Below are 27,473 nucleotides of genomic sequence, written 5' to 3'. Positions count from 1 at the left end.
CGGATTCATCATTACTCCTAATAATCTAATATTTTATGCTATTAGTATTATGTTTGGCCATGTAGAAGAATACCATGGGTTTTACTCTGCGCCATCGAGTAGATATTGTGTTCCGCGTATTTACACTATTGTAATTAATATCGAGTATTATCCTGGCCCTCTCTTCCTGCATACATTGATCGCCCTATGAATATCCAATTAGATGAATTAATTACGTTTCTGCGATCTGCGCCGCAACTTTCATACGATGATGAGACCGATATTTTGCGTTCGCGCACATAGTGTTTATTTTTGCAAAAAACCTCCCCGGTATGTGTTTTTCGCAACAATGCCAAGTGCATAAGATTTATTTTTTTTTCTCCAAATAAAAGTGTCACGCTTTCCTCCGCGGTGCAGAAAAATGTGGCGTCTCTGTCCCATAAATCGACTTCCGCGATTTATTCTATCGACGCGTTAAATTAAATCGTCGATCAGGATCTCAATTCAACGGATGTATATAATATCTCTGCAATATCCTTGCACAGTTAATATGTATATTAAAAATAAATAATCGATGAAAAAATATAAAATAAGTATCTTTCGCGACGATAAGATTTCTATAATACATCCTTCCATCACGATAATCTCCATTATTATGGATTATAAGCAAGACGTAGATTAGGTCTCTGTGCCTTAAATTGCACGTCGAGCGGATCAGAAAATGTGATATTATCCCGGCGGTTAAAATTTAATTCGCTTCTCGCTGTTTCAGACGATGTCGAAGAGATCGACCGAGCTGTCCAGGTGGCTGCTGCTGGCGGGACTTTTGTGCTGCTCGTCCTGCCAGAGCGTACCGTCCTTCGAGAATAAAACCGGTGAGTATTTCGATCCTCCACGATTGCCCTCCTGTTTTATACACGACGTTACTAATACCGCGTGTCCTGCGAAATGTCTTCCACCAAGCGGATTACGGTTCGAGGAAACGGCAAATCCGTATGTCGTAGCAATAGCTACCCGACATTATTTTTGTAAGATCTCGTGAAAGATTTATTCGTGCGAATTCGAATCGTCTCGCGCGCACTGAAAGATTTATCATTCCGTCTCAAGTAGATAGCAATGCAAAAGAAAGTCTTCAGAAGGCGCATATATCGCGTTATTTCAACATGCTGTTTTGAATTAAACTTCTTCGAGCGCGATGAAAAAAATATCGGGGAAAGCAAACTTTTACCTGTACAACATGTGTCTCAAGTGAAATAATTCAAACAATTATAATTATTAGGTTTTTGCAAAAATAACATGTAATTTTTGATAGTAGTATATATATTATACGCGACTTTCACATTATTAATTATTTTTGTTCATTATGCATCGTATAATCGCAATTGCATCTTCCTCGCTTTTGTTTGTTTCACTATTATTATTATTATTATTAGTATAAATAAAAAAGCTCTGATATATAAATACTTTAGATATAAAAAGAGTCAGTAAGAGCCAGGCAAAAATATTAGACGCAACAAAATTATTTTTAAATTCCTCTATATTTATTTTGAACATTTCAGTCCTTTCTTTGGACCATCCTCAGCATATCAATTAGTAAAAAGAAAAGATTGATATGCTGAGGATGGTTCAACGAAAAGATTGAAACGCTCAAAATAAGTAGAGAGAAATTGAAAAATGATTTTACAACCTAATATCTCTGTCTGACTAGCCATTGCTCTTACTAGCCATTTTTATACCTGAATTTGTATTATTTATTATGAATTTGTATTATGTTGCACGACGAGCTTTATATTTATTGGATCGCGTTTGGAATGCACCGCGACTAGCTCTGCGGGTACTTCGATCGTCGTATTGCGGGTACGGAAGCTGCGGGAAAAAGGATTCGAGCTGGCACGACGAGGAGGGCGACTTCGCGTCGCGTCGCGATGACGCCGCTATTGCACCCAACATTGCGTTTGGGAATCCTATTTCCTACTTTTTGGACCGGAAATTGGATCTCGCAGCAGCGAGACCCAGCACCGAGGTCGCGACTCGATAAGCGGTTAATTGGAGTACCTACACATATCTGGTTCAGTTGGCCACTTCTCGAGCTTTTTCCCGAAAAATAATATATATATCGATAGATTTGAGCTAGAGGAAAGAAATATCTCGCCGTCCATCTCCGCGGAAAGAATCCTTCGATTCGAATAGATACTTTTTTTTTTCTTCGACTACTTTGTATTTGCGCGACAGTGTGACCACTCCCGTTCGATCCTTATCCATTCTTGACGCATTGCGGTAAAATAGGAAAACGGGACCGGGTGTCAATCGACGAATGTGAGAGGAAGCTGTTATTATATTGTGATAAAATTCTATTTAACTTATTTCTCTTTATAAAATCGACTATATATATATATATATTAACTTTGTCGATTTTTCATCAGTATAAGAAATATGAGTGATTGATGAAATGTGAGGCATTAAAAGTTTGGCGCATCCGTTCACTCTCGCTTCCTAATAAGCTGTTTAACAATCGTTTAGCATTAATCTTGATAAAAATTAATGGCGCGCCATGCGTATGCATTGCGTATTATACGTGTGTGCGTCATCGCGCGAGTATCAGTGGGACGGGTCAGTAGGTCATTCTACTCGGTGCTAAAAGACACTCCGCGTCGACGATACACACGCATGCATATGCACGCCTTGGATTAATTCACGTGTTCACGCGATGCGTTTAAATCAATGCTCGAGTAATGTTTTCGCTCGATGTATCGTCAAAAATCTATATGCAAAAAGCGGAAAGTATAAAGCAAGATAGGATAAAAATTAATGATTTTTGATCAAATTTTCAAACACGATTATTTACACTTAACGTGATAATTCCAAATTACAATAAAACTCGCTGCAAATATATGTGAACTATTTTTTTAATAAAATGTCAAATAAAATCTGTTTAAATATATTTTAAAGATAAATTATTTGCTTTTCTCTTTATTATTCTCTATTACTTGTTATTCCATTTTCCATTTAGTAAAAGAGATTTATCTTTATTAATTAATTAAATTAATTTTGGAAGTGATTCTCTCTCCTCCCTCTCTCTCTCTTTCTCTTTCTCTCTCTCTTTTTCTCTGGATCTTTGCGAGCTTCTTCGGGAGACATAAAGTTTTAGATTTATATCCTTCTTATATCCTTTTTATTTCACAAATGTTAAGATCTCAACGTTTCAACTTGGAAACTTTCTCAAGGATACGAGGAGCGAAACGTAATCAAATTACGGAGAAGAATATCGCGGGGTCGGCAGAAAATGCGCGACGTTGTCCACAATTGCGATCGCTGAAAGTTCTCCCGTGCGAGACGTTATGCGCCCTCCGTAAATAACGTAAATTGCAATTTTTAATTCGCGCCAACGTCAGGATAACGCGTCCGCTAGCGGATTCCTCTCGCTTCGCTATCCTTCGTCGTGCGCGTTATTCCACTTTCAAACGACGACGACGACGACGATGCCTGTGACACAAAAGTACGGGAAAATAAGCGCGTCGTGCTTTTATCGCCCGCGTTCACAATGGCCAACTTTGCATTTAACGTTCTTCCTCCCCCTTCTTCCCCTCATCTACTGAACAACCTTTGCACTTCTTCGTCGAATGCGGCTGTGCGAGAACAACAGCCTCGTCGACGACCCGACATTCTCCGTTTCGCATTCTCGCCGCATCCGCGTTGACCTCGTGCGAGAAAAATCTGCGAAGCTTAATTTTCTGATTGCGTTTTATTTATTTTTTTTTTTTTGCGAAACAAACGAGCAACATATTTTGCTGGGAAATATATGCAAAAAATTGTGTTTTCGGATTTTTCGAACAAATCGGATATAAAATATAAAATCAGACGGCACGGCGCGAGGAAAGCGTAGACGAACAGAATTGATGATAAAACGAAAAATTGCGCAAACGTTACTCTAATTACCAGTTAAAAAATTGAAATAAACCATTGTACGATAATTGATATAACTGCACACGGTTTAGTTTTTATAAAAAGAGAAAGAGAGAGAAAATTTGTACATGTTCCTCGTTTCATCCATATAAATACTTGATTAAAGTCGTTCATTTTTCGGCGGAAAATGTCGTAATTTTTGTTAAAAGCTTCGATAACTGCAATCGAAAAATCCGTTACGATATCGTGGCAAACGTAAATTTGCGTTGTCGGTAAAAGGGAGGTATAACATGTAAAGAGAATGGGGGAAAGGGAGCGAGAATTAAAAGGGAGAAGATACGACCGTACGTTTTATACGCTCGATTTCATTCGGCATTGTATCACTTCTCGGCTATATAAAAGCGGCACAGGAACGCGGGAATATATGTCGCATAAGCGTAATGCGTACAAACGAGCGGGAAAATAATCATACGACCGACCACACGACATAAACGCACACGCTCGCAAAAACGTAATAACGCTTTCGGTGGCTCTATGCGTTTACATCGCAACTATGTTATGCTTCTCACGTTTTGTTCCGAGAGATTCTACCGTCTCGTGTTTCTGCATTGTTCTTAGAAGTTACGAGATTATATGTAATTACGGAGAGAGAAAGAAGATAGAAAGAGAGTTAACATATATAAAATATAAATATATGTATGTCTACACAAATGATAATAAAATTGATATCGTCTCATGAAATTTCAAACTTGGCTCTCTCGATTCATGATAATATATTATCGGGCGTTGCGCTTTGTTATATTCGCGTTACATCATCTCGCACGAAAGCGGGATGATCATTTGCATAATAGAAAGAAACGGAGCAGCTCTCGTAACAATCGCCGCATTTTATCTCTCGCCCCGGCTCGTTCGCATTCACATTCACGTCCGTCTCAATCGAGAAACTGACAGAGAATACGCGTTTCTTCAATTTCGCGCGCACACATGTCTCACTTCATTTTCAAACAATGACACGCGAAGCTCGGTGTAAAAAAAAAAAAATAATAATAATAAAAACCTACGAGCTAACAACGCGTCGCGCTTTTATCGTCCGCATCTCTCATGTCGCTGAGTTTTTCTTTCTGCGCGTTCAATTTTGTACCTGCTCTATTCTCTCTCGTAAAAGCGAACCCTCGTTTCCAAAGTTACGTCGAATGCCTTTCGAAATGCCTTCGTCCTTTTCGCCGGGGAATTGTCGCCGGGAATTTTAGGACGCGCGACAATGCGTGCTCTCACGATGATTAAAGGGATCCCGAAGTTCTCTTGATGGAGGAGGACGCTCGCGCCCGCGCGCGAATATCGCTCGATAACGGGCGGAAATAACGGGGACAACTGTATTTCGGTGAAAATATATGGGCGCAAGATAAATATTCATTTCTATGATTCACGGCGCGTCGAGAGATGCGTGCGTTTTTGGTGGGCAATAGTGTTTTGCAAGCCGCGCGCGCGCGACGATAAATCCGGGAAGAGAACTTGCCGTGAGTCCACTGCCGCCACGAGGCTCTTAACCTTAATGAATCTTTGCTCGGTTGTCAACCGAGCAGCGCATTTCTCTCGAAAATAGCTTGCCACGCTACGTTTAGAACGCGGTTAAAACCTCGAGGACGTTTTTTTCAATCTGACATTCAGATTCGCACAAGAGATCTCCGAAACTTTGCAAAAATTGCCGAGGGGCAGTTACGAGTTTCACATGAATTTCAAATATACTGTCAAGTGTATTTGTTCACTTTACATAGTTATTCCATAGATATTTCGAGTGCTTTAACACTCCGCGATATCTAGATATTTTTCAACATTCCTGAATATTATTCTTGATCCTCGTTGATGTGAGCGTTTTAAGTTTTAAGTAAAAACATGTCGATCTAAATTAAATTTAATAATGATAAACTGAAAAGGCTCTGACATAAATATACAAAATCAGATATGAAAAAAGTCTAATATAAGAACCAGGCACAGATATTTAGCAAACTTATTTTTAAATATTCTTCTCTAACTATTTTGGATATTTTGATTCTTTCTTTGAACCATCTTCAGCGACTAACAAAAAATCACCAGAATAAGATATCCGAATTTTTTATTAGTCAATCTGAAGATGGTCCAAAGAAAGGACCGAAACGTTTAAGATAATTAAAGAAGAATTTAAAAACAAGTTTGTTTTTTTGTGTCGAATATCTGCGCTTGGCTTTTATTAATCCTTTTCATACCTGAATTTTTAAATTAAATTTTTCGTTTAAAAAAAAGGGAAATTTAATATAGAAGAGATATTGGGAGGAGGGAGAGAGAGAGAAAGAAAACATTCGCATACACAGGATACTATAATTTAAATAAAATTTGCAAATGGTAGGAATTTGAGAGTCCGCGAGAGGATACGCATCCGGATTCTCGCTCTCGTTCTCTGCAAGGCTATTCGAATGAAATCTACCTAGCGCATAATATTCCGCGAGAAATTACTTAGGCGTCATCCTGTCCTCCGGTTTGAAATATGCCCGCGCAAAACTGCGGAGGTCGCACGCGAATGCGACCGTCGCATTTTGCATGTAGCCCCGTATAATAAACGCCGCGAAGAGAGAAAGACGAAGAGCGTTGCGCACGAGCAAGAAGAGGAGCTCCTAGCTAACTCATGTATATTCGCGAAGCATGACACGTGTATTTATGCGATATGACTCGAAAGAGAGAGAGAGAAAGAGAAGGAATACCGGCGTCTGCCGGCTGTCGCGGGATATTCCGACAGCAGTCCAGCATCTCGCATTTTCGTCCTGACGACGCGACGGCACGCTCGTTCATTTGTATGTCGTAATGAGGCAACGCGCGAAAATGACGTGCGACGAGCGTTAATGTGTTGCGGCTAACGAAGGTGTCACACTGATCGTTGCATTTTTTTTTTCGTCTTTATAATTATTTTTCATCGTTGAATTCCATCACCAGTTTGCAGCCGCGCAAAGTCAAGCGAGATTGAAACGTATTTCTAGAATCTCTCATTTACGTCACTCTGTCATTCATGTGTATACGCGAATTTCCAAGTGTATTATTAATTTTATTTCATAGATCAACTCTTTCGATTAACTTTCTGACACATTGTTCGTTATTGAAACCCAGCATCTTTCTTCCCGTTTCAAAGATCGCCGTGCAATGAATGTTTCGCCTCGATCACGACGCGAGGTGAGATTTCTCCCCGACACTCGAGATGTCAGTGGCACTTCCGTCAGATTCCGTGGAACATGTATGCAACCAGCTGCAGCACTTGCGGTCTTTAAATGCCCGACGTCCAGCGGCGTTTACGGCGCTTACCGTATAGAGATAGAAACCGGCGTCGATCGCCTCAATAATACCGGAGAGAAAACGCCGACCTGCCATTATCGAAATGTTTTCTCGTGAGATATTGGGCGAGAAGTGGCGGCGGTCCGTCGCTCATCTCATTCTCGGTTGTCCACGTGTGAAACTTTATACACGCCGTCATACGCGAGGAATGTCCGTGACAGCGACGTCCTGGTGGCCAATTACAGGACGACGTTGAGCCTCGACCGAGAATTAAATGTAAACCTCGTCATTATTCTTTCACGGCGCGCTCTCAACAACCCACTCTCTTACGCGCACATATTTGCGTTGCCGCCTCCGCGGGAGACGATCGCGGGTCTCTGAAGACGACACTGTTGGAAGAGTCACTTTTGGAAAAATCGAGTCGCTGGAAAGCTTGCGAGAGACCTTGCCGAGAATTATCCTCGTCGTTCTCCCGCTCTTTACCGCGCTATTCTCATAAATCGCGACGGGAGGCAACCAATCGTTGCTCGCTTGACGAGTTGGTCGTTAAAGATAGCAATCATGCTCGACGATAACCGATCGTTATATCCTTTACCGACTCGATCGACCGATATATGCCTCGCTTTAAACGCGATGCTCATGTCAACACTCGAACACGCGGGACGCCCCCGTATGACGTTTCCCTTCGACCTCTCGAAGAGAGGCGCCTCTTCTCACGCGGCACTTCGTTAAGAGACTCTCTCTTTCGCGGGAGGATGACGGGCCGTCATCGTTTCTCGCGGTTCGTGGGTTCGTTAACGTTGCTGGGAACCCCAGATACGACACAACGTGAATTGCAACTTTGTAACAGGATTCTTCTCGTGATGTACGGAGGGTGGACTACTTAACGTTATCTTCCTGGATGGCTACGCGTGCGTTCGCACAGCGCAGATAAATGTGAGATTGTCTCCCAACGGATGTGCAAAGATTTTTGCTGTATCGGATGGAACGTTTATTCGGAGAAACATTTAATTCTCCTTTTTCGCGCAGAACGTAGTAATAATTTCTCCTAAAATTCTTTTCATGATATACTGTATAATAATGATCACATTCAATATTATGGCTTTACGCGTTCACTGAAGAGAGAAGAGATATTTAAAATATCTCTCAATGTATTTCGAATTATCGCTGATCTAATCTTTGACTATTTAATGCTGAACGTTCTCAAGAAATAAATAATTTCAGATAACATATTTTAGATAGATTTAAAGCTATATCGTGTTTTTTTAAGTTTTATTGCGGGTCCTCTCGTAATATTGCCAGGTGAGATGAGAGATCTATATCTAAAATCTCATATGTCAAATAAGTCGCCATATATACGGCATCGTCTAGCCTGACGATGATGTTAAACGAAAGTGCGGACGCGTAAATTCCAGAAATACGTAAATTTATACGACATGGCTATTCGCGCGCGCGAATTTATCGATTCTCATTGAACAGGCCACGTCTTCCTCTTTCTCTCTCCCTTTCTTTCTCTCTCTCACATGTGCACCTAACGTCCTATAAATTTATGCAGCCTAGAGGATCGTGGCGTTAGTGATACCGGTAGGATAAATTAATCGAGCGAGAGCGCGAGAGAGGGCTATAATAAAATTACGAATAATTAATCACGACGACGGGGCTCATTACTCAAGGTATCAAGTTCTCGTTTATGCGCACCGGTCCAAGTATAATTGGCCATTCTCTCTCTATTCTCGGTCCTTTTTCTTGCGTGCGTAAAACGAAGATCACAGACAGTTGAACCGCGATGAACCACGCCGGCTTTTTAATCGGTCACGACGACCCCCCGACATTTCTGTTCGCAGGCGGTCAGAATGACACTCGGCCGCGGATATTCTCACCCAGGATGGACTACGACGAGTGGACGCCGCTGGGACGCGGCGATCCTCTGAAGAACAATCCGACTTTCGACTACGTGCCGCCGGTTCTCGACAGGGTACAATACTGGCTGGACTCGCATCAGCAACACACAACCGAGCCGTCATCTAAGCGCGATATTCTCGTACTGGGCGTGACCGCTAAGAAGACTAGCCCGAAGATACCCGAGCAGTTTCTCAAGTTTGTGGACGGACCAAAGTTTACACGAGTCGGCGGTCAAGATACGACCATGTATAGGAACGACTTCACCGGCAGTTCCGGTGCCGAACCACCCAAGATCGTGCGCACCACTAGCTTCCGGAACGGCCTGGTCGACTATAGAAATCAGAATAGAATGCAATCGCTGCCGGCCAGTTACTATCCGAGCTCGTACTACAATCAGAAGATCAAGCCGTACACCATGATGATGCCACCGCCGATGATACAGAAGATCGAGACGTCTACCGGTTTCAACGTCGGCGCGTCCAGAGATAAGATAATCGGCTACGCGGACGTGGCCCAGTCGTTTAACACACAAACGGAGGAAGGCCCCGTTCTCCAGGACGCGCAGTATTACGGGTCACTCTCGAAGGATTACGGACACTACTCCCCTGCGCCCTCGCCGCGCCCGTATTCCACGTCCAAGGCACCATCAAGCAAGGTTGAGACCATTAAGAGCGTTTACATCCAGCCTGCGTCGCAGAACACGAAATCGAGATACGAGGCGACCACCGCGCCATCCGTATCCTTCGAAAAATCGAATCTAATCTATCAATCAACGCAGACTCTATCGGGCGGATGGCTCGGCAACAATGAGCCCACATCATCCTCCACCCCCGGCTTTCCCTCGGAAGTTAATCAGATTATGTGGCAGACCACAGATTACTCGAAAGATCACTACGAGATAGATCATCACGCCGCGGCCTCGTCCAATCACGAGGTCGTCGTCGGTCAAAATGCGAATATCATTGTAGACGGCAGTAACAACGAAAACGAGGAAGTGGTCGTGGGTCAAAAGGAAGTCAGCACCGAAGCGACGTCCTCGTCGACGTCAGAAAGCGACGCGCAAACTTTTATCGTCTCCACCACTGTAGATTCTACCGAACGGGAAGAGGAAACTGCAACCGACACGCAATCCTCTCCAAAGATGCACATTGTCGTCGCCAACTCGCCGTCCAGCATCGTAGATCTGGAGACGCATAAAGCGAAGAAAGGCCCGGTCGCCGTAGTGATGCCGACGAACTACATCGAGAAGAATTCGTCTCTGAGTTCGGAATCAGCGACGAGTCTTCACGCTTGGGAGAATCCCGCCACATCCGAGATGACGAAGACGACTTATCAAACGTCAAAGTCGCAAATGAAGCCAATGAAAACCGCGATAACGAGTTTACCGATCTCAACAGACCAAACATCCGCTTCCTCCGTGCCGAACAGAATAATATCTCCTTCGCAGCTTGCTCCACATCAATTTCCGCATTCGTTTTCCCATCTGCCTTTAAGACTAAATAATCACAATTTTCCCGACCCTCCGACTTTTCCACCGAAAAAGCATCCTCAGTTGAATTATCCCATGCTACACTTAATGGGAATGTATCCCACCTTACGGCCGTCCCACTTGTCAGCACCCATGGCGCGTTTACAAGCTATCAAGGAAATAATGACGAACATGGAACAGGATCACAAACAACCCCCGCAATCGTTCCCCGTGACGGTCACCAGTCCACCGTCGCCGTCGATTTTCAATACGCAAATCACCGGATCTGATGAACGATCGTCGGTCGACCATCGACCATCTCGATTATCCGCGACGATCGTCAACTCGATGACTACCTCGCCGCCGTTCACGCCAACAATTTCGTCGACCGCGGAATACACGCCCACCATGAATCATCATCAGGAGAGCACGAGGCCCGATCAATCCCCCCTGGTGAAGATTCTTGGCGCCGAAGAGACCACGAGGATGTCGACGATGTTCGCGCCATCGTCGACCATCCCGCCGCGAACCACGATGGCGCCGAGCCTGACCACCGATCCGATCTTCTCGCACTACAAACAACCGGCCAAACCAATCCGCGGCCCGATGTACCTCATCATCGAGGGTCATTCGAAGGTAAAAACCTACAAGCCGACGATGAACAAGCACGGCGTGCCCGTCGAGAACAACGAGATCGTGGAGAGCGCGACCGAGCGACAGCTCTCCAAGCTGGAGCAGCTGATTCGCGAGAACACGAAGAAAGGCGCCGTCGATCTGGCTGCCGAAAAGAAGAAGCTGGAGGAGGAGAGAGCGCGTGCCCAGGAGAAGCGCGTTTCCTCGCGTCAGGAGGACAGTCTCATGAGCCTAGTCGAGAGCGGCTTGAGCGGCTTCACCGTGTCACCCTCGATGGAGGACGAACGACGCGCGTCCAATTCGGTTGCGAGCATCGAGATCAATTAAGGATTTGCCGTTTGCGCGGAGTTCTCTCGTGAGGGGATACCAAGCTTCGCAAACGGATGCTGAGGTAGCTGAGGACGGCACTTCCTGCGTCCTCCCGCGGCGGAAGGGCAATCGCCGTTCTTTCAGTAGGGGCGAAAATTTTCGAAAGGGACGAAAAGAATCTCCCTCGATTTATATTCGATTGTTGCTTACGCGCGAGCCGTTGGATGAAAATCGATGAAAATCGCGCGCGAGATATAGGCATCGAAGTTTCATGTGGCTGGTCCTCCTAGCAACGTCTCCTATTTCTAATGCGGGAGCTAGGGAGCTCTAGAAGATAACTTTAACACGCCGGCAAACGAGGTTTTACATTGTTATATTTATCTTGTTTATCGTTCCGTGATATTAAATGCCTCTCTATGTACCTTTTCCTTTCTTTTTATTTTTTCAAATACCGCTCCTACGCTGAGAGAATTTTCTCTTAAAATTTACCTTGAAAATCATGGTAATTGTGGGACAATATGGTATGGAAAGAATTTTGAGAATTTCGCTGATTAATATTTATCACAATAAAAATAATAATATCTATCACAATAAAATATAAAACATGTTTGATTAATTATACTAAACTGCATAGCAAAATTAATCAAATGTATTTTATATTTTATTGTAATAGATATTATTATTTTTGTGATAAATATTATTCAAAGAAATTTTCATAAAATTCTTTCCATGCCATATTGTCCCATACAATTACCATGATTTTCAGGGTAAATTCTAAGAGAAAATTCTCTCTGTGTATGGATAACCTGAGCGGATTTACATATTTATAGATTTACAGACAACGATAACGAATTACGATACGCGAGAACAAGTGTAAACGGTAAATGGATATGAATGTTTACCGTATTAATAATTTATTTAAATTATGGAAATATAATTCACACACAATACTTTGGCCCGTTACGTATATAATTATTATGATTGTTATATTAATGAATATTTTTCAGATAATTTATTATTTATTTTGTTTAATATTCGTAGGATAGAAATGCCATTAATTTATTTCATTTCGCTCATTAAACATGCATGAAGTTTTGCGACACAAAAGGTGTGCCGCAACTGTAATTCGATCAACGTCGAGACTGTAATCGTGCAGCAATCGACGTGAGAGATCCGAGGCAATATTAATGATATTTTATTTATTGATTTTTTCGAATCTCTGTGTCAATGGTTCATCACTGCGCGCCCTATAAAGGACGGTCACAAATTCGCGCATCCATCCATGTATCGAAATTTCTCGAGTAATCTGGATTTTTGTCGCGCGAAGACAAGCACTTCCAATTTTTTTCACAAAATTGCGCTGCTTGGAATTTGTTACCATCCCGCAATTTTTCGCGTATATGGAAACAATTTTTTTTGTATGTATGTATCTTTACATGAATCATCGCGCGTCAATGCGTTCGTTTACTCGAGATCGATGATTGTCATCTCGCCGTGATGACAAACTCTCGCTGTCACCGGATAACAGAGGCTCAACCAGGCAGTTCTCTCCGTGTTCTGCCACACGCTTTCATCCACGATGAGAAAAGCACGCCAATTTCATATGTGCCAGTATACATAACGTTACGTATGTATATATATATAAAAGCATAATTATATATATATAGGGTATCTAATATATATATAAGTAAAAAAATATATAAATAGATAATACCGGTATTCCTTATTAAAAAATAAGCAACTTTTTCTTTTGACAAAATTTCCGGAAATGTATCGATATGTTTTCGAGATATCTCATTTACATTTTTCAATGTAATATACAGTGTATTTGCTTTCTGCATTTGTGAAAACTTTCTGTATTTGATTTTTCTGATGTAAAAATTTTTGTGTATAATTCTGTTATGATTAAATTTAATAATTACATTACATACAGACGTTATCGTCTATTTTGTTCACATCAGAGGAAAGCACACTACTTTGCTCTGCTATAGAAAAATCTGTTTTATGTCAAATAAAATTAGTTCAAATTTTTGTATTATAAAATAATATATTTATCATTTAGAATTAAATTTTTGCATAAAATTTATTTATACGAAAAATCAAGAAACAACCAGTTCACACATTCTATTGATATATTTAAGAAATGACATATCTTGAAAACTGCAAAAATGTATTTTCGGAAATTTTGTCAAAGGAAAAAAATGCTAATCTTTTGATAAGGAATACGATACTGTCTGTATCTTATCTATATGGGACACCCTGTATATGTGTTACACGCGTCAGTGCGGAATAAGCGATCGCTCGACGATTCTAATCGCGCATTCGACCTGTTTTTATCCCCGACGATAGTTACCGGGATCGCGAATGTATGTGTGCAATGAAAATCGCTTTTCACTCGCAGTTTTACAGCGCGCGCTTTCTTTCACAATCTAAATATTAAACGAACCCGTTTACGATTATCGCGGAGCGATATTACCATGGCGGATTACTGCTTTCATAGTTACTGTCATTAAAGCCGCGTCTTGGACCGGTCCGAGCAATCGTTTAATTGCGACACAGACGCGAAGCTTACGATCGTGCTATATGCATATATAATAATATTATTTATCGTGCGACGTAGTTGAATGAAAGAAATATAGGATGTCGCAGAAGTAGCAGGTTTCTTTGACGAATTTAGTTGGCAAAGATTGAAGATTAGTTTGAAGTTAGTCTTTCGTGTGCAATTTTATTTATATATAATTATTACACCATTAAAACGGGAGAATTCGCTTCTAAAATTTGATAATATTGTGTTACACTCTACTAAAAAAAAAGTTGATTCTGTAAAATTTTTGATTGACATTATTCGATTTCAGTAGAACGTTTTACCTGTCTCACGCAAGAGAAAGCTTGCAGCTCCTGAGATATCTTGTACACATATACGATAGTTGTCGATGTAATTTATAGAGATTTCGATGTTAAAGATAGGTTTCTCTTTTTTAGGTATCGTATTTATTGCGTTAGATGCAGAAATCGAAGGCGGAAAATCTCGGTAAACCAATGCCATTCTATCTCCATTGCCTATTTTAAGTCGGTACTCGCACCGAGACTTTTCGTCCTCAATTCTTTATTTATTCCCTACGATCTATTAATTTATCGCAAACGTGGTCGCCCTATAGAACTTGCATATTTATCGCCAGCAGCAAAATATCCCGATTCTCATCGTTCTATTGTCCTTCTTTTCTACACGATTCAAATCTTCTATTCATCCCCAGACGAATCCCGCCCTCGAACAATGTTGCGAAGTATATAAAAGAACATCGAACTCCTCGTGCTGTATCGAGAATGACGATGGTTTCTCTCTCGAATTTTTTAATTTTTTTAAATTTATTTTTATTTCGAAAAAGAACCTCCTCGAGGACCGGCGGGACGCTCTGGAAAGCACCCCTAGGCGTCACACAACGTGAAACTTGACATTAACACTAGTCTTACACTCTATCAGTTACCAAACATATCGCGTATATACTAACAGCTCACACACTGTATCACCGATGCTCTTATTCGTAGCGATCGTAATTAGGCGTAGTCAAAGTTACGCGCACCCACACGCAAATATATATATATATACACACATACATACATATATATATATATATGTACTCACGCATACACACGACATAGAAGTATGTATACTTCATATATATATACATATAATATGCGCATACGTATTTATATATAAATAAATTATATGTACTCGGCGATGTTGCGTGAGCGCGCCATCGCTATTACCTTAATTACGCATTCGGCGTTACGTTTTGCACGCACACGCTGCGACGTGCGTTAAGTTTATGTACGACATAAATTGTACCTGACGGTCATACACACGCGCGTTCTGTTGATTCTTCTGTTTTATTAATAAAGCATCTTATTATCGAGTTTCCCCGATTAAAAACTTTGAACTGCCTATCCTTGATAGATTCTATTATATTAAAGATAGAGGAGAACGATTTTTGAAGAAAAAACAAAAAATAATTTTAATTATATTCAATACTCGTATAATGCGACTATCTTAAAATTATTTATAACTGTGTAATTATTTTTTCTGCTTAATGTGCGTGTGCGTACGTACGTATATACACGTTGCATCTGTCAGTCATAAATTATATTGAGACTTTAAGTACTTTACGATTTTAATGCATCTGTCAAATTATAGATCGACGCGATCCAGGATCGATCGTGATGACGGATAAAATTATATCGATGACATTAAAATGATCTTACGATAACGCGAGGGATTATAAATTTCTGTACGATTCAACGAGTGCATCTCTCAGTATGATTTATTAATTGTTAAAATCGAACCATTAAAAATCAAATCGAATCGAATCAATGCAAGTTTCTTATGCATTTCTATATTGGCCTCGAATTGCATAGGAACTACATATCGCATCGAAAATTCATCACTCTGGTTCAATTCATCCGGTATATGAGCGCATTGTGCGCTAAAACATGTGTAATAATTATTAATTTGATAATTATAAAATTATGTCAATAAAAGAACATGAGACATGATATCTCGATTTGCTAAATATGCAATAATTTCGACGGGCGAAAAATATTATCGAGAGAGCGCGATATATTGAAATTTAGATGTAAATGTAATCGCGCGTTGATTGCGTGCCATCGGCAATTAAACGGAATGCTTTTTTTTTACGTGACAAAACACACGATATGTAACTCGTATAAACTTGCTTCGCGCGTTTATTTCGATTATCCTTAATTGAAGCGGTCAAACTGGTACACGAGAATGACAAATTTCCTGTGCGCGGACTAATTGCGTTTGCAGTTTCGCTCGGAGTGTTTGCGGTTCCGTAAATTTTGCAATTATTAGCTCCCATCGGGCCTGATTTATGACGCTGGCTCACTCAATCGCGCCGCTTGATAGAAATATGATATTAAAATGACTCCCTTCAGCGAAATATTTTCCTGGAATATGTCATAAATTGATTGCAACAAATAAATTTCGCAATTTATTGTCGAGCTTGATGCTATTTGATTACAAACTTAAAGAAGACCTTGGTATACTAAATATTTTCTTTTTTCCTCTTTTCTTGACTGTAAAGTAAATTATATTTTCTTTATATATTATTATTATTATATTACATTAACAATAATGTTATATTATATATATATATATATATATATATATATATACATATATTATAAAAATATAATTACAGAAAATATATTAAATAATATATAATACATAAAAAATATTTAATAATATAAATTATATATTATATATTATATTAACATATTTATTTTTCCTATTTATTGATATACATATATTTTTATTAATTAATATATTATAATATAACTATTATATTAAAGATTTGAAATAATGTTTGATTGTTCGCTGCCATTTAATTATAGAGTATGGAGCAGAGAGGTTGCGGAAAAAAAATCAGAAATGTTGAAATCGATAGCGGATCGAAGTATAAGTAAATGAAACTCGGATATGCCGGTTAGCAGGAGATGCATTAAAAACATGAATGTAAGGTTAATTTATAGCGTAATTTAGTTTCAATATCGGTGAAATAAATCTCTCACGGAGGACAGGGGCCTGGACCCGGAGGCCCCGCGATGCATCCACATCGGAAAAAAGAATTGGCGAGAGATGAAGGGAACAAACAAGGATCGATAAATAAACTCAGGTTTTGCAATATACATATTATAAGCTGCAGTTCCTCTTTACTACAATTAATTGTAATTATCATATAATTAAGAAATTATTTATTAATTATTTGTTTTAGAGAATATATGTATATACATATATGTATATTGTTAATGTAAGTTGAGTTAAATTTTATATATTGCAACTTAAAAGAGAAATGTGTCACATTTGAAATCTATACGACCAATTTTAGCAAATTATTACAAAGTCCCGTACATCTGAATAGGCGTGTTTCTCATGTATGAGTCTTTCTGGATAAGAATCGACGTCTTGTTAGTCCAGGAAAAGACGAAATATAATCGCGCAGTAAACTATCTGAAATACGAACCACGATATAGGCGAAATACGAACCATGACATCGGTGTTTTCATGTAATTACAATTTTTCCTCGTGTCTTTAATATTATAATATCCGTTCTTCGGGTCTTATATTTAGAAAATTATGTCAGTTGGTTCTTTTTATATGACCTATCGCCATAAACTATATCCGTATTAAGCCTCTCTGTAAGCAAACCGTAATACTTCCTAACTATATTGCCTCTGTAATATCTTTACTTAAGCTACAATATCTGTGTCCCGCGAAAGAGAGAGGAAAGGTCAATAGTTATCGATCGATGTAATGATCGATACTTATCTTTCAAAGTAACGATCCTTCTTCCGGTGATGTATTTCTACGTGCTATTAATAATGAATAAAATATTTAATGATACCGCGAATATTTAATGACGCGGCTGTTAAAGAATTCACCGGTATTAAATAAGCGGCGAAATTAATCATAGAAGTAAACGATTTGGATTTAGGATTTGTATGCGCGGAATTGTCGGGAACGTCTTCGTTTCTAAAGTAACACCGAGGATTCAGGCAGCTGCAAGCCTGCGCGCTCCGAGATTAATCGATGAAGCTTCGAAAGAGGGTGTTTCCTGTCAGACTGAAAAATTGCGTGATTAACGAGAAAAATGTTCTTGCATCAAAGTTCCCCGCCGAAAAGGAGCTGCAGCATCGGTGTCTCACCTTCTTTGTCGATCTCTCCTCTCTTCCGCCTTTGGCGCATTAATATTTTCTAAGTTATTCGCGGACAAATGACGGGCGTTAATGTATAATAGCGATTTTCGAAAAGGAATACCGCTTATTCCAATTATTCTTAACTATACTCTCGTCGGTTTACTAGATGTATAACCATAAATCTTCAAATTTCATTAAACAAAAAAGTATGTATTAAATTATTTATTCATATATGTATAAACAGGTAATATCACGTACTTTGACACAAATTAAACAAAAAAATTTGTTTGTCTTTCTCCAGACTTTTTCATGTTATGGTTATCCATCAAAATGTTAAATCTGCTCAACGCGTACCGTTTCTGTCGGAAAGTGACGTCTCATGATATCCGGCTAAAAGTGCCGACGAAACAAAGTTGCCAACAAAATGAGCAAGAAAGAGAGAAAGAGCGAGAGAGAGAAGGGAGAGATGGGAGAAAAGTCCGTGGAGGACAGCACCGCTATTTCGTTTCTCTCCTGCTTTATTCCGTCTTCAACCTTCCTTTTCCTCCTCTCGCAATCTCTTACAGACTTTTTCCGACGTGCTCACGCCTTGGGATCTGGTTCCCTTGCGCAAAAGCCCGCCATTACGGAGAACCGCCACGGAGAAGAACGCGAATTAAAGATTCCTTCGAGGTCATCGGACGACGAAACCTTTTTACCCTCCTCACGTTTTTCGTATTTTGATTCGAAATGCGACTCCGAGCGTGGGTAGATAATGACCAAGCTTAATCCGCGCTTAATGCCCAATCTTATAAGGTGATGCTTTTTAGAGGCATGCTTTCTTATCGTATACTGTATAGAGGATAAATTTACAACTCGGAAATAAAAAGAATCAACCGAAAATTTACGTTATTATAACATAATAAATTCTCTGCACGGAAAAGATATAATAATCTCTCAACGTCGAGAAATCGCACGTTCGAGGCTTTTGTGTTACGTACGGTTTAGGAATGCACATATACATAAATGACATCGACAATTCCGGCGGAAATGTGAAAGCGAGTAAGATACTTGTGGCAGCGATTGGAATGGAAAGTGTAATACATTATTGCGGTACGATTAGCCGGTAAAAGCTCATTCCTCGAAGAGCGAATCATGTTGAGGAATTTTTTCCGGGTCAAGAGTGCGAACAATGTTGCAGAGGAATCCCTTCGCGCCATTCTTCGTCGTCGTGTCGTCGTCGATCTTCGTGTCTAAGGTAAGGCCGGTCGGACCATTAAAAGCTCCACGGACCGTTAAAATCGCCGATCCTGTTTTTTTTTTTTTTTTTTTTTTTATGCAACCGGCTCCGCTTCGACAATGCGCTCCGACAATATTGTCGCCCACGCGTGCGATTTTTCACACGCTCGGCGAAGAAATCTTTCCGGCGATGAAAAATGATGGGATCCTCGCGGGACAAGGTTTTTGCGCGACGCGGCGTTTATTTATTATTACAGGATATTTCGAATATGTTTGAATAACAGCATATACAGGATATTTCGAATATGTTTGAATAACAGTATCGAGAATGTGATACGAGCTCGTTTTATTTCTTCGACGCGAAAAATCGATTCTGGACGGACTGAAAGGAGTAACTTTCTTTTTGCAGCATGATAATATTTTAAAGCTAAAGTAAAATTTTTTATAATTTTTTTCTCTTTTACGACGACGAACAAATTTTTAATTTAATAATATTAAAATTTAAAATATTATTAAAATATAAATTATACGAGATGTGCTTATACTTTTTGTAATAATTAATAAGCGAAGCTGATATCTTTTACTTCGAGTCTCTTACGTATGGGAAGAAAAATGCTCCAGTATTTTAAACACCCTATACTCTTGTAATAATTTGCCAATATAATCTCGCACCGGTTCCCCCCCCCCTCTTTCCCCCTCTCTTCTTCCCTTCTCATCGTTGATTATTTGCAAGCGGGTTATTCGCGTTTCGTGGTTGCTCGGGTACCTTAATCGGCGTGCCCTGAGTCGATATTAACAGATTGATTGCCATGGCTATCAGACCCGGCCAAGTTGTTTCGCCCTTTTTGCGGGTCGACGGCCTTCGCGTGATGTGGGCCGCGTCACCCGTATAAAAGCAACATTGTGTATGCCGCCTGTGTTGGCCGGTAGACGTACATCGGGCAAGTTGATGCGAAAATTTACGGGATACGTCTGAGAATGTAGCACTCGCGTCTGTTTAAGATCTGGGATTCGAGAGAAAAAAAAGAAAAAAAAAAAAAAAATAGAATTTCCATAGCTTTTATTAAACTATTATTATCAATCATTTTTTTTTTTTTTTTTTTGCAAAATACAATGTCAAAATATATGATTCCATCATAATTCATAAATACAATTTTAGAAAATATAATTATGCCAACTTTACGCGATAATTCTTTTTTCTATGGTTCTCTAATTTTATACGTTATATTTTCTCTCTAATTTTAATGATTTATTACATAAGTTTTCAATAAATCGCAATTTACTTAATTTTGTCGAATGTAGAAATTGATTCGTCTCGTTTTTCGCGGCGTTAAATTCAGATTAATCAATATAATATGATGTTCGTTCTGTGGACTCGAAGTCCTCTGCTATCATAGTAATATGTCATTACTCATGAGTGCGAAATTCGCTGCTCAGAAAAATGTGGCGATAGGTCGCTGATGACTATAGGACTTAAAGAGGATGTTTAAAGGAGGATACTGGACGTGAGAAAAAAATTATGGGTTTGGTGCGTCGACAGGTAGATAAGGGACCAATGGATGGAAAGGTCACATTTGCCGACCCTAATGAAAGTTAAACCTGACGATGGTGTGTTGACCATTACCATACCGTTATCGGCCTCTACGTGGGCTTTGAAGAAAAAAGAGTCAATGATGAACGTGAGAGAGAGTGAATGAAAAAGAGAGAGGAGGGACGGATTTTTTTTTATTACTTTATGTCAATAAAATTTCACCTTCTTATTTTTATTCCTACCTTTCTCTTTAATGAAGAAATTATGTTATTTCACTTTAATAGACTCTTGTCTTAGTTTAATAATTATTACAAAATAAGAAAGGAATTTCAATCTTTATAACAACTATATGTTGATTCACACAAGAGAAATTCAATTTTACGACTATAAATATAAATTCAAGTATTTGTCGAACAATTATTATAATTCATAAAGATTCCACATTTATCGCACACTACTCGTATAAAAGCGCTAAGTCTCTTAATATTTGCGGCATCAGTATAAATTCGATAGAAATATTCCGTAATGAATCAAGTCGTTGCATTTCTCGCAACGAGAGATTCGTGAGAATCGATCGAAAGCCGATTAAATCTAGAGAGCGTTATATTTATTTCTAGGCGATCCAACGTAAAAAGTCGTCCGTCCATTTGCGGTCGAGCGAATGCATCCTGTTGCACTTCCGTGTCTATCCTAAGCGCACCCCCTCCTACCTTTTTACAAACGCTCTTCTATAAAGCAGAGCTCCCCCCTCTGTTTTCGCGATATCATTAATTAATCCATCGAATGATATTTCGATCCAACAATTTTGGGAGACTTAAAGTTTGAATTCGGTTCTTCCCATGGCGGCTAAAATAGCGAAATTGATCGCGATGCGTATGTATACGTGCAGCTTCGATGTAGAACGTGATGGTCGTCTACGAGCGAAACGCGCAAGACCTCATTGCACTACTCGGGAAACTAGAAACCGCTGGCAAAAACTAACCCAATATCGGTGCCCTCGTGCCCCCATCCCACCGCGTGTCGGATACCGGGAACCCACACCTCCGCATACATCACATAGCGCATCCTTCTCATCCGGCAACTTCTTCCGGTTCGATTCCCTGTACCCTGTCTACCTCTCTATACGTCTTTCGAATTTCCGATACGTCAGCGGTATACAGCTGAACTTTTTGAATCGTGAAGAGTCGCTTATATGTATAGAAAACTGTTAAAATATAAAATAGGTATATATATTTTTTTCTCGTAACACAACGCGTTCAATTGGCGATGTATATCCGAATCGCAATACAAATTCGAAAGAAATTCGATACGTCTCTCGCTAAAAAAATATCCCTTTTGCGGATTCACGACGAAAAAGCTTCTGTAAAACGTCGCGTGCGTATGCAAACGTCATATTTCTGCCGCGAATTCCGCGAGTTTAGAGGCAGTTGCACTCAAGGAGATTGGGATGAATCCGATCGAAGTCGCTTCGCGGTTTATCCACAGAGGAATATCTCACGAATTTACGCCACGTACGATCTGATATGTATGCGTGGCCTGAGATTCAGCTACTAATGCACGAATACATTATTTATCAAGTGGCAGTGTCGGCCAGGTGGATTTTCATGGCCAAGATTTTCTTCCTCGAGATTGGCTGAATAATTGAGAAACTTTGCGCGAGAGAGAATTTGATCCTAAATTGAAACGGTTAAAACGTTTAAGGGTATAAACGGAATAAGCAATCTTATCCTTTCGCGTCCGCATTTCATTTCAAGTGGGTGTATGTGCGTTACAACTATCTATCCTCGCTCGCTTCTCTATCCATCAGACACTTTTACTCGCGTGCATGCAAATTATGGATTTAAATACTACTTGCGCTATATTAAACGCGCGCGCGTGCATTAATACTAATAATTTGAAAAAGTTCCTTTGCACTAAATTATAATATTATGCAAGCCTAATTCTTTTGTAAAATTAACACATTAATTAGGAAATTAGAGCGCAACGAAAATAAACGACGGATTTTAATTTTTCTGTTAGATTCTTTTATTTGCTGTTCTCTTATTTAAAGATTTTGAACGGCGAAAACAAAGCAAGAGAGAGTTCTTTGCCATAATATACTTTGTGGACGAACGTTGCATTTTTTTCGATAATATAAAATTTGACAAATCAGGAGAGAGAAAGAGAAATAGAGAAAAGGAGAGCTCATCTGCTGCAAGCTGATTAAATCGAGCTTTATTATTTGCTCACGGCCGTAAAATCTCGTTACAAGCATCTTGCGAAATTAGCCTGTGTGTACAGAAGTTTTTCATCACTAATTAAAATTTTGTAAAACGCACAACGACAATAAATTGTCCTTATCGTCATGTCGGCAATGAATAACAGAGTAATTATGGATGACATATTACGACACAATAAACAAAGTCGTCAAACAGCTGATAAGATCAGAGAGAAATGTTACGCGATGTGTTGCAAGTACGCGACCACACTGTTTTGCACACTTGCAGATGTATTAATTAATCGTTAGAGGAAGGCTCTTTGATGTTATCATCTTGTTAAGAATAAACGTATTTTATAGAATGAATTAATTCGGCAAGAGATGTATGTATAACGTTAAATATAGAAAATTAAAAGTGTCGTTCTTGTATCTTTTGTAAAGTAAAACATACAGGATATGAGAAACATAAAACTGTGACAAGCAAATATTTTTCAAATTATTGATAATATAAAAAGATATTAAACAATATTGTAGTGTATCAAGAAACAGAACTTTCTAAGAATTACATTTACTTTTCCTTAAATGAAGAAGTGAGTATTACGATTAGTATGCTTTTATTTTTTAAATAAAACATTTTCAGTATGCATATAATTGCAGTATATGTTCAAATTAATGCAATAATTATAAATATGAAGAAAAAATTTACTTCAAAATTTCTCTTTAATAGCTTCACATAAAAAAGGTAAATATACCTAAAAAAATGTATGTAATATTACACTTGTTATATCGATATCTTTAAAAATAATGACTTGTCACGCTTTACGTGTTTCATCCCGTATACACATATATATGTGTAATAATATGTACATCAAAACATATGTTTAGGCGAAAGTTGCTTTAAATGTTAGTTTCGTTCCAGTAACGATGAAGGGTAAAATATAATTGCTAAATTTAACGATCCGATCTTAATGTCTTATAAAGAATAGTTAGCTTTATTCTTTTCATTTGATATAATAAATTTATATATACATATACATATACATATGTATATATATGTATGTATATATATAAAATCTATTATTCAGAAATGTGTGGAGAATATTTACATCGATGAATTTATGGGGGATTGTTTCATCGATCTGTCATCAATTTTTAAATGCATCCAATATATTAATGAGTTAGCCTAGCAGTTTGTGTGACTGCTAATACATTACTTTAATTAGCGCATGTTAAGAAGGATGTATATTTATATTCTGTGGTAATAAATTGTGAATAAATTGATTTAGCGATATCAAGTGTCGACCATATAGTTAATTTATATATGGTAAATGAAATTTGTATATCGCGTGAATTGAGATATCAAGATAACTGTACAAATAACTCGCGTTCGCAAATAGACAGATGTAACTAAGTTAAAGTGATGCGGTGATCTCACAGGGAATATAATTAGAGCGCACCGATCTCGAGAGAAATTCAAAGTTTACACCCACTTTAAACTTTGTTCTAATGTATATCGCGCGTGACGCGAGGAAACTTCAGTCAATTAATTTTCACAGCGGAACGCTCGACGCTGTTATTTCCATCACAGATTTTGGCGATACAAGCAATTCCCACCCGATAAAACACAAGAGAAAACAGTCGATGTAATCGATTCTATCACCGAGATCGATTTTCTCAGCAAGAATTAATGCAAGAAACGAAATATTCCTAGATCTTTATCGAGTTTTCTTAAATGTATAATTTATTCTAATGCTGATTTTTTAAATGCTTGATAGATCTCGTTAAAGCTCGAGTCGCTCTTTAGCAGAAATTTAAAATTCGTTGATACTAAGTAGATCTGCAGAAATGACGTAAAACGATAATATTATAAAAACTATATACATAATGAAAAACGCGAACGTAAAACAAATAATTAAAAAAGTTAAAAAAATAATTAATTCTATAAAAAATTAGCATTATGCAAAATTAAACATTATTGTTGCATTCCTTGTGATAAACAGTTTGTGATAAAAAAATTCACTGACAACATAAGACTCGGGAAAACTCGTATATGCATGTACATATATGTACAATTTAAATATTCCTGGCGTTTATTTTTATTTAAATAATAATTATTTTAACCAATAATTTTTTTTTAATAAATACAAATACTGATATATTCTTTAAAATCTTCATAATAGAGAAACTAATTTATCAAGAATTAAACTCTAAAAAGACTTTTTCAAAAGGAATTAAGAAAGAAAGAATAAATTTGTATGAGAAATAAAGTTTTCAAGTAGGTATTTTAAGCGCGTAAATATTAAGCTAAATTGAATGTGAGTCGTAATATACTTGCAAGCTTTTAACATAAACACATAAATTTTTTAATGTATGTATCCATATACGAGCGAAAACTTTAAATTCTTTTACATGCTTCGAATATATGTATTTCTTATTTCTTTTCTTTAAAAAGTTACTTTATTTATTGTTTTAATAAAGATGTCGACTAACTTAATTATCTTTTTAATGTGCTTTTCTCTGAACGGCGCTGATTAATTTACGACGATTTATATATTTAATATAATTTTCACAAATTTTGTTGTGAAAATTCTCCTTTCTTTTTTATTATCTTTTTCTTTCTTTCTCATTCTATTATTTTGGAGAATTTTAAAATAAAGAATAATTTAGTACTCACCGGTCCGATGCGCAACAGCAGATTTAATTACGTTGAAACTACGGTGATCTGTAATACACAAATATAAGACCCAAATTATAGCAACGCGTAAAAAATAATTAATATTTTCAAATAATTATAATTGTACACTTTGAGTATAAAATTCGATGTGTACAATATAATAAACAGACATTTAATAGAATAATAATATAATATATTTTTGAAAAAAAATTATTTCTGTTAAATATAAATTTTTATAAAAAATTTACGCAAAGATCTTTTTCTCCTAATTGTATTTAAATCAAATAAATAAATCTAATCAATAAAAATAAAACAGTTTAATTGTGTGTGCGTAAAAAAAAATATAAATAATAAATTACACTTACTCTAAAGTTGCTCCGCTATCGCCCGATGCCACCTAGACCTCCTCCTCCTCTCTGGTTTTCATCATCAGGTCGTCGTTATCCTCACACTCACTCGCGAAAATCCGATTCATTATGATTTGCGACACAATAAAAACGCGCGAAACTTTGTACAGCACTCCCGAACTAACGAAAACGAGACGGATTTTTATCCGCAATTTTATAAAGACACGAACGCGCGAAACTTGCACGGCACTCCCGATTGATCTGTAACACAAAAATATAAGATCAAAATTATAGCAACGTGTAAAAAATAATTAATATTTTCAAGTAATTATAATTGTACACTTTGAGCATAAAATTCAATGCGTATTATATAATAAACGGAATAATATAATTTTCGAAAAAAAAAAATTATTTCTCTTAAATATAAACTTTTATAAAAAATATATGCAATAAAGATCTTTTTCTCTTAATCGGATTTAAATCAAATAAATAAATCTAATAAATAAAAATAAAACAGTTTAATCGCGTGTGCGTAAAAAGAAAATATAAATAATAAATTATATTTATTCTAAAGTTGCTTCGCTATCGCTCGATACCTCCTAGGCCTCCTCTTACTCTTTGTAAATAAGAATTAATTAAAAAATTAAATTAAATTAATTAATAAATGCGTAAAATAATTAATTTTTTCAAATAATTATAATTGTACACTTTGAGTATAAAATTCAATGTGTATAATATAAATATAATAAACGAACATTTAACGGAATAAAATACAATTTTCGAAAAAAGATTATTTCTCTTAAATATAAACTTTTATAAAAAGAGATGCGTAAAGATCATTTTCTCTTAATCGATCTGATTTAAATTAAATAAATAAATCTAATAAATAAAAATAGAAGAGTTTAATCGCGTGTGCGAGATTAAAAAGAAAAATAATCAATATTTACTCCGAAGTTGCTCCGCTGTCGCCCGATGCCTCCTAGGCCTCTTCCTCCTCTCTAGTTGTCATCATCAGGTCGTTGTTATTCTCACACTCACTCGCAGAAATTTGGTAATTTGCGACACGATAAAAACGTGCGAAACTTTGCACAGCACTTACATTGAAATTACGTTGAACTACGTTGATCTGTAACACACAAATATAAGATCCAATTAAATTATAGCACAATGCGTAAAAAATTAATTAACTTAATTAATAAACGCTAAAAATAATTAATATTTTCAAATAATTATAATTGTACACCTTGAGTATAAAATTCAATGCGTATAATATACTAGATATTTAACGGAATTAATAATTA

At 37.8% G+C, this 27,473-nt stretch overlaps 1 protein-coding gene across 1 annotated transcript in view; it reads left to right on the top strand.

Annotated features, from left to right (window-relative positions):
• The window catches only part of LOC145941058 (uncharacterized), a 40,549-nt gene extending 25,143 nt beyond the window's left edge, over nt 1-15,406 (top strand). Inside the window, exons 2-3 of the mRNA XM_083046853.1 lie at nt 752-854; nt 9,024-15,406. Of these exons, the coding sequence (XP_082902979.1) occupies nt 755-854; nt 9,024-11,509 (2,586 nt within the window). The 5' untranslated portion in view covers nt 752-754 and the 3' untranslated portion in view covers nt 11,510-15,406. The remainder of the gene's footprint in view (nt 1-751; nt 855-9,023) is intronic.
• The last annotated feature ends 12,067 nt before the right edge of the window (nt 15,407-27,473 follow it).

The sequence above is a fragment of the Prenolepis imparis genome, unplaced genomic scaffold (genome assembly GCF_030444845.1).
Source record: "Prenolepis imparis isolate NDT839.2.m4 unplaced genomic scaffold, iyPreImpa1.0 SCAF_9, whole genome shotgun sequence".
In the NCBI taxonomy this organism is placed as follows: domain Eukaryota; kingdom Metazoa; phylum Arthropoda; class Insecta; order Hymenoptera; family Formicidae; genus Prenolepis; species Prenolepis imparis.
This window is presented reverse-complemented; position numbering and strand designations above follow the sequence as displayed.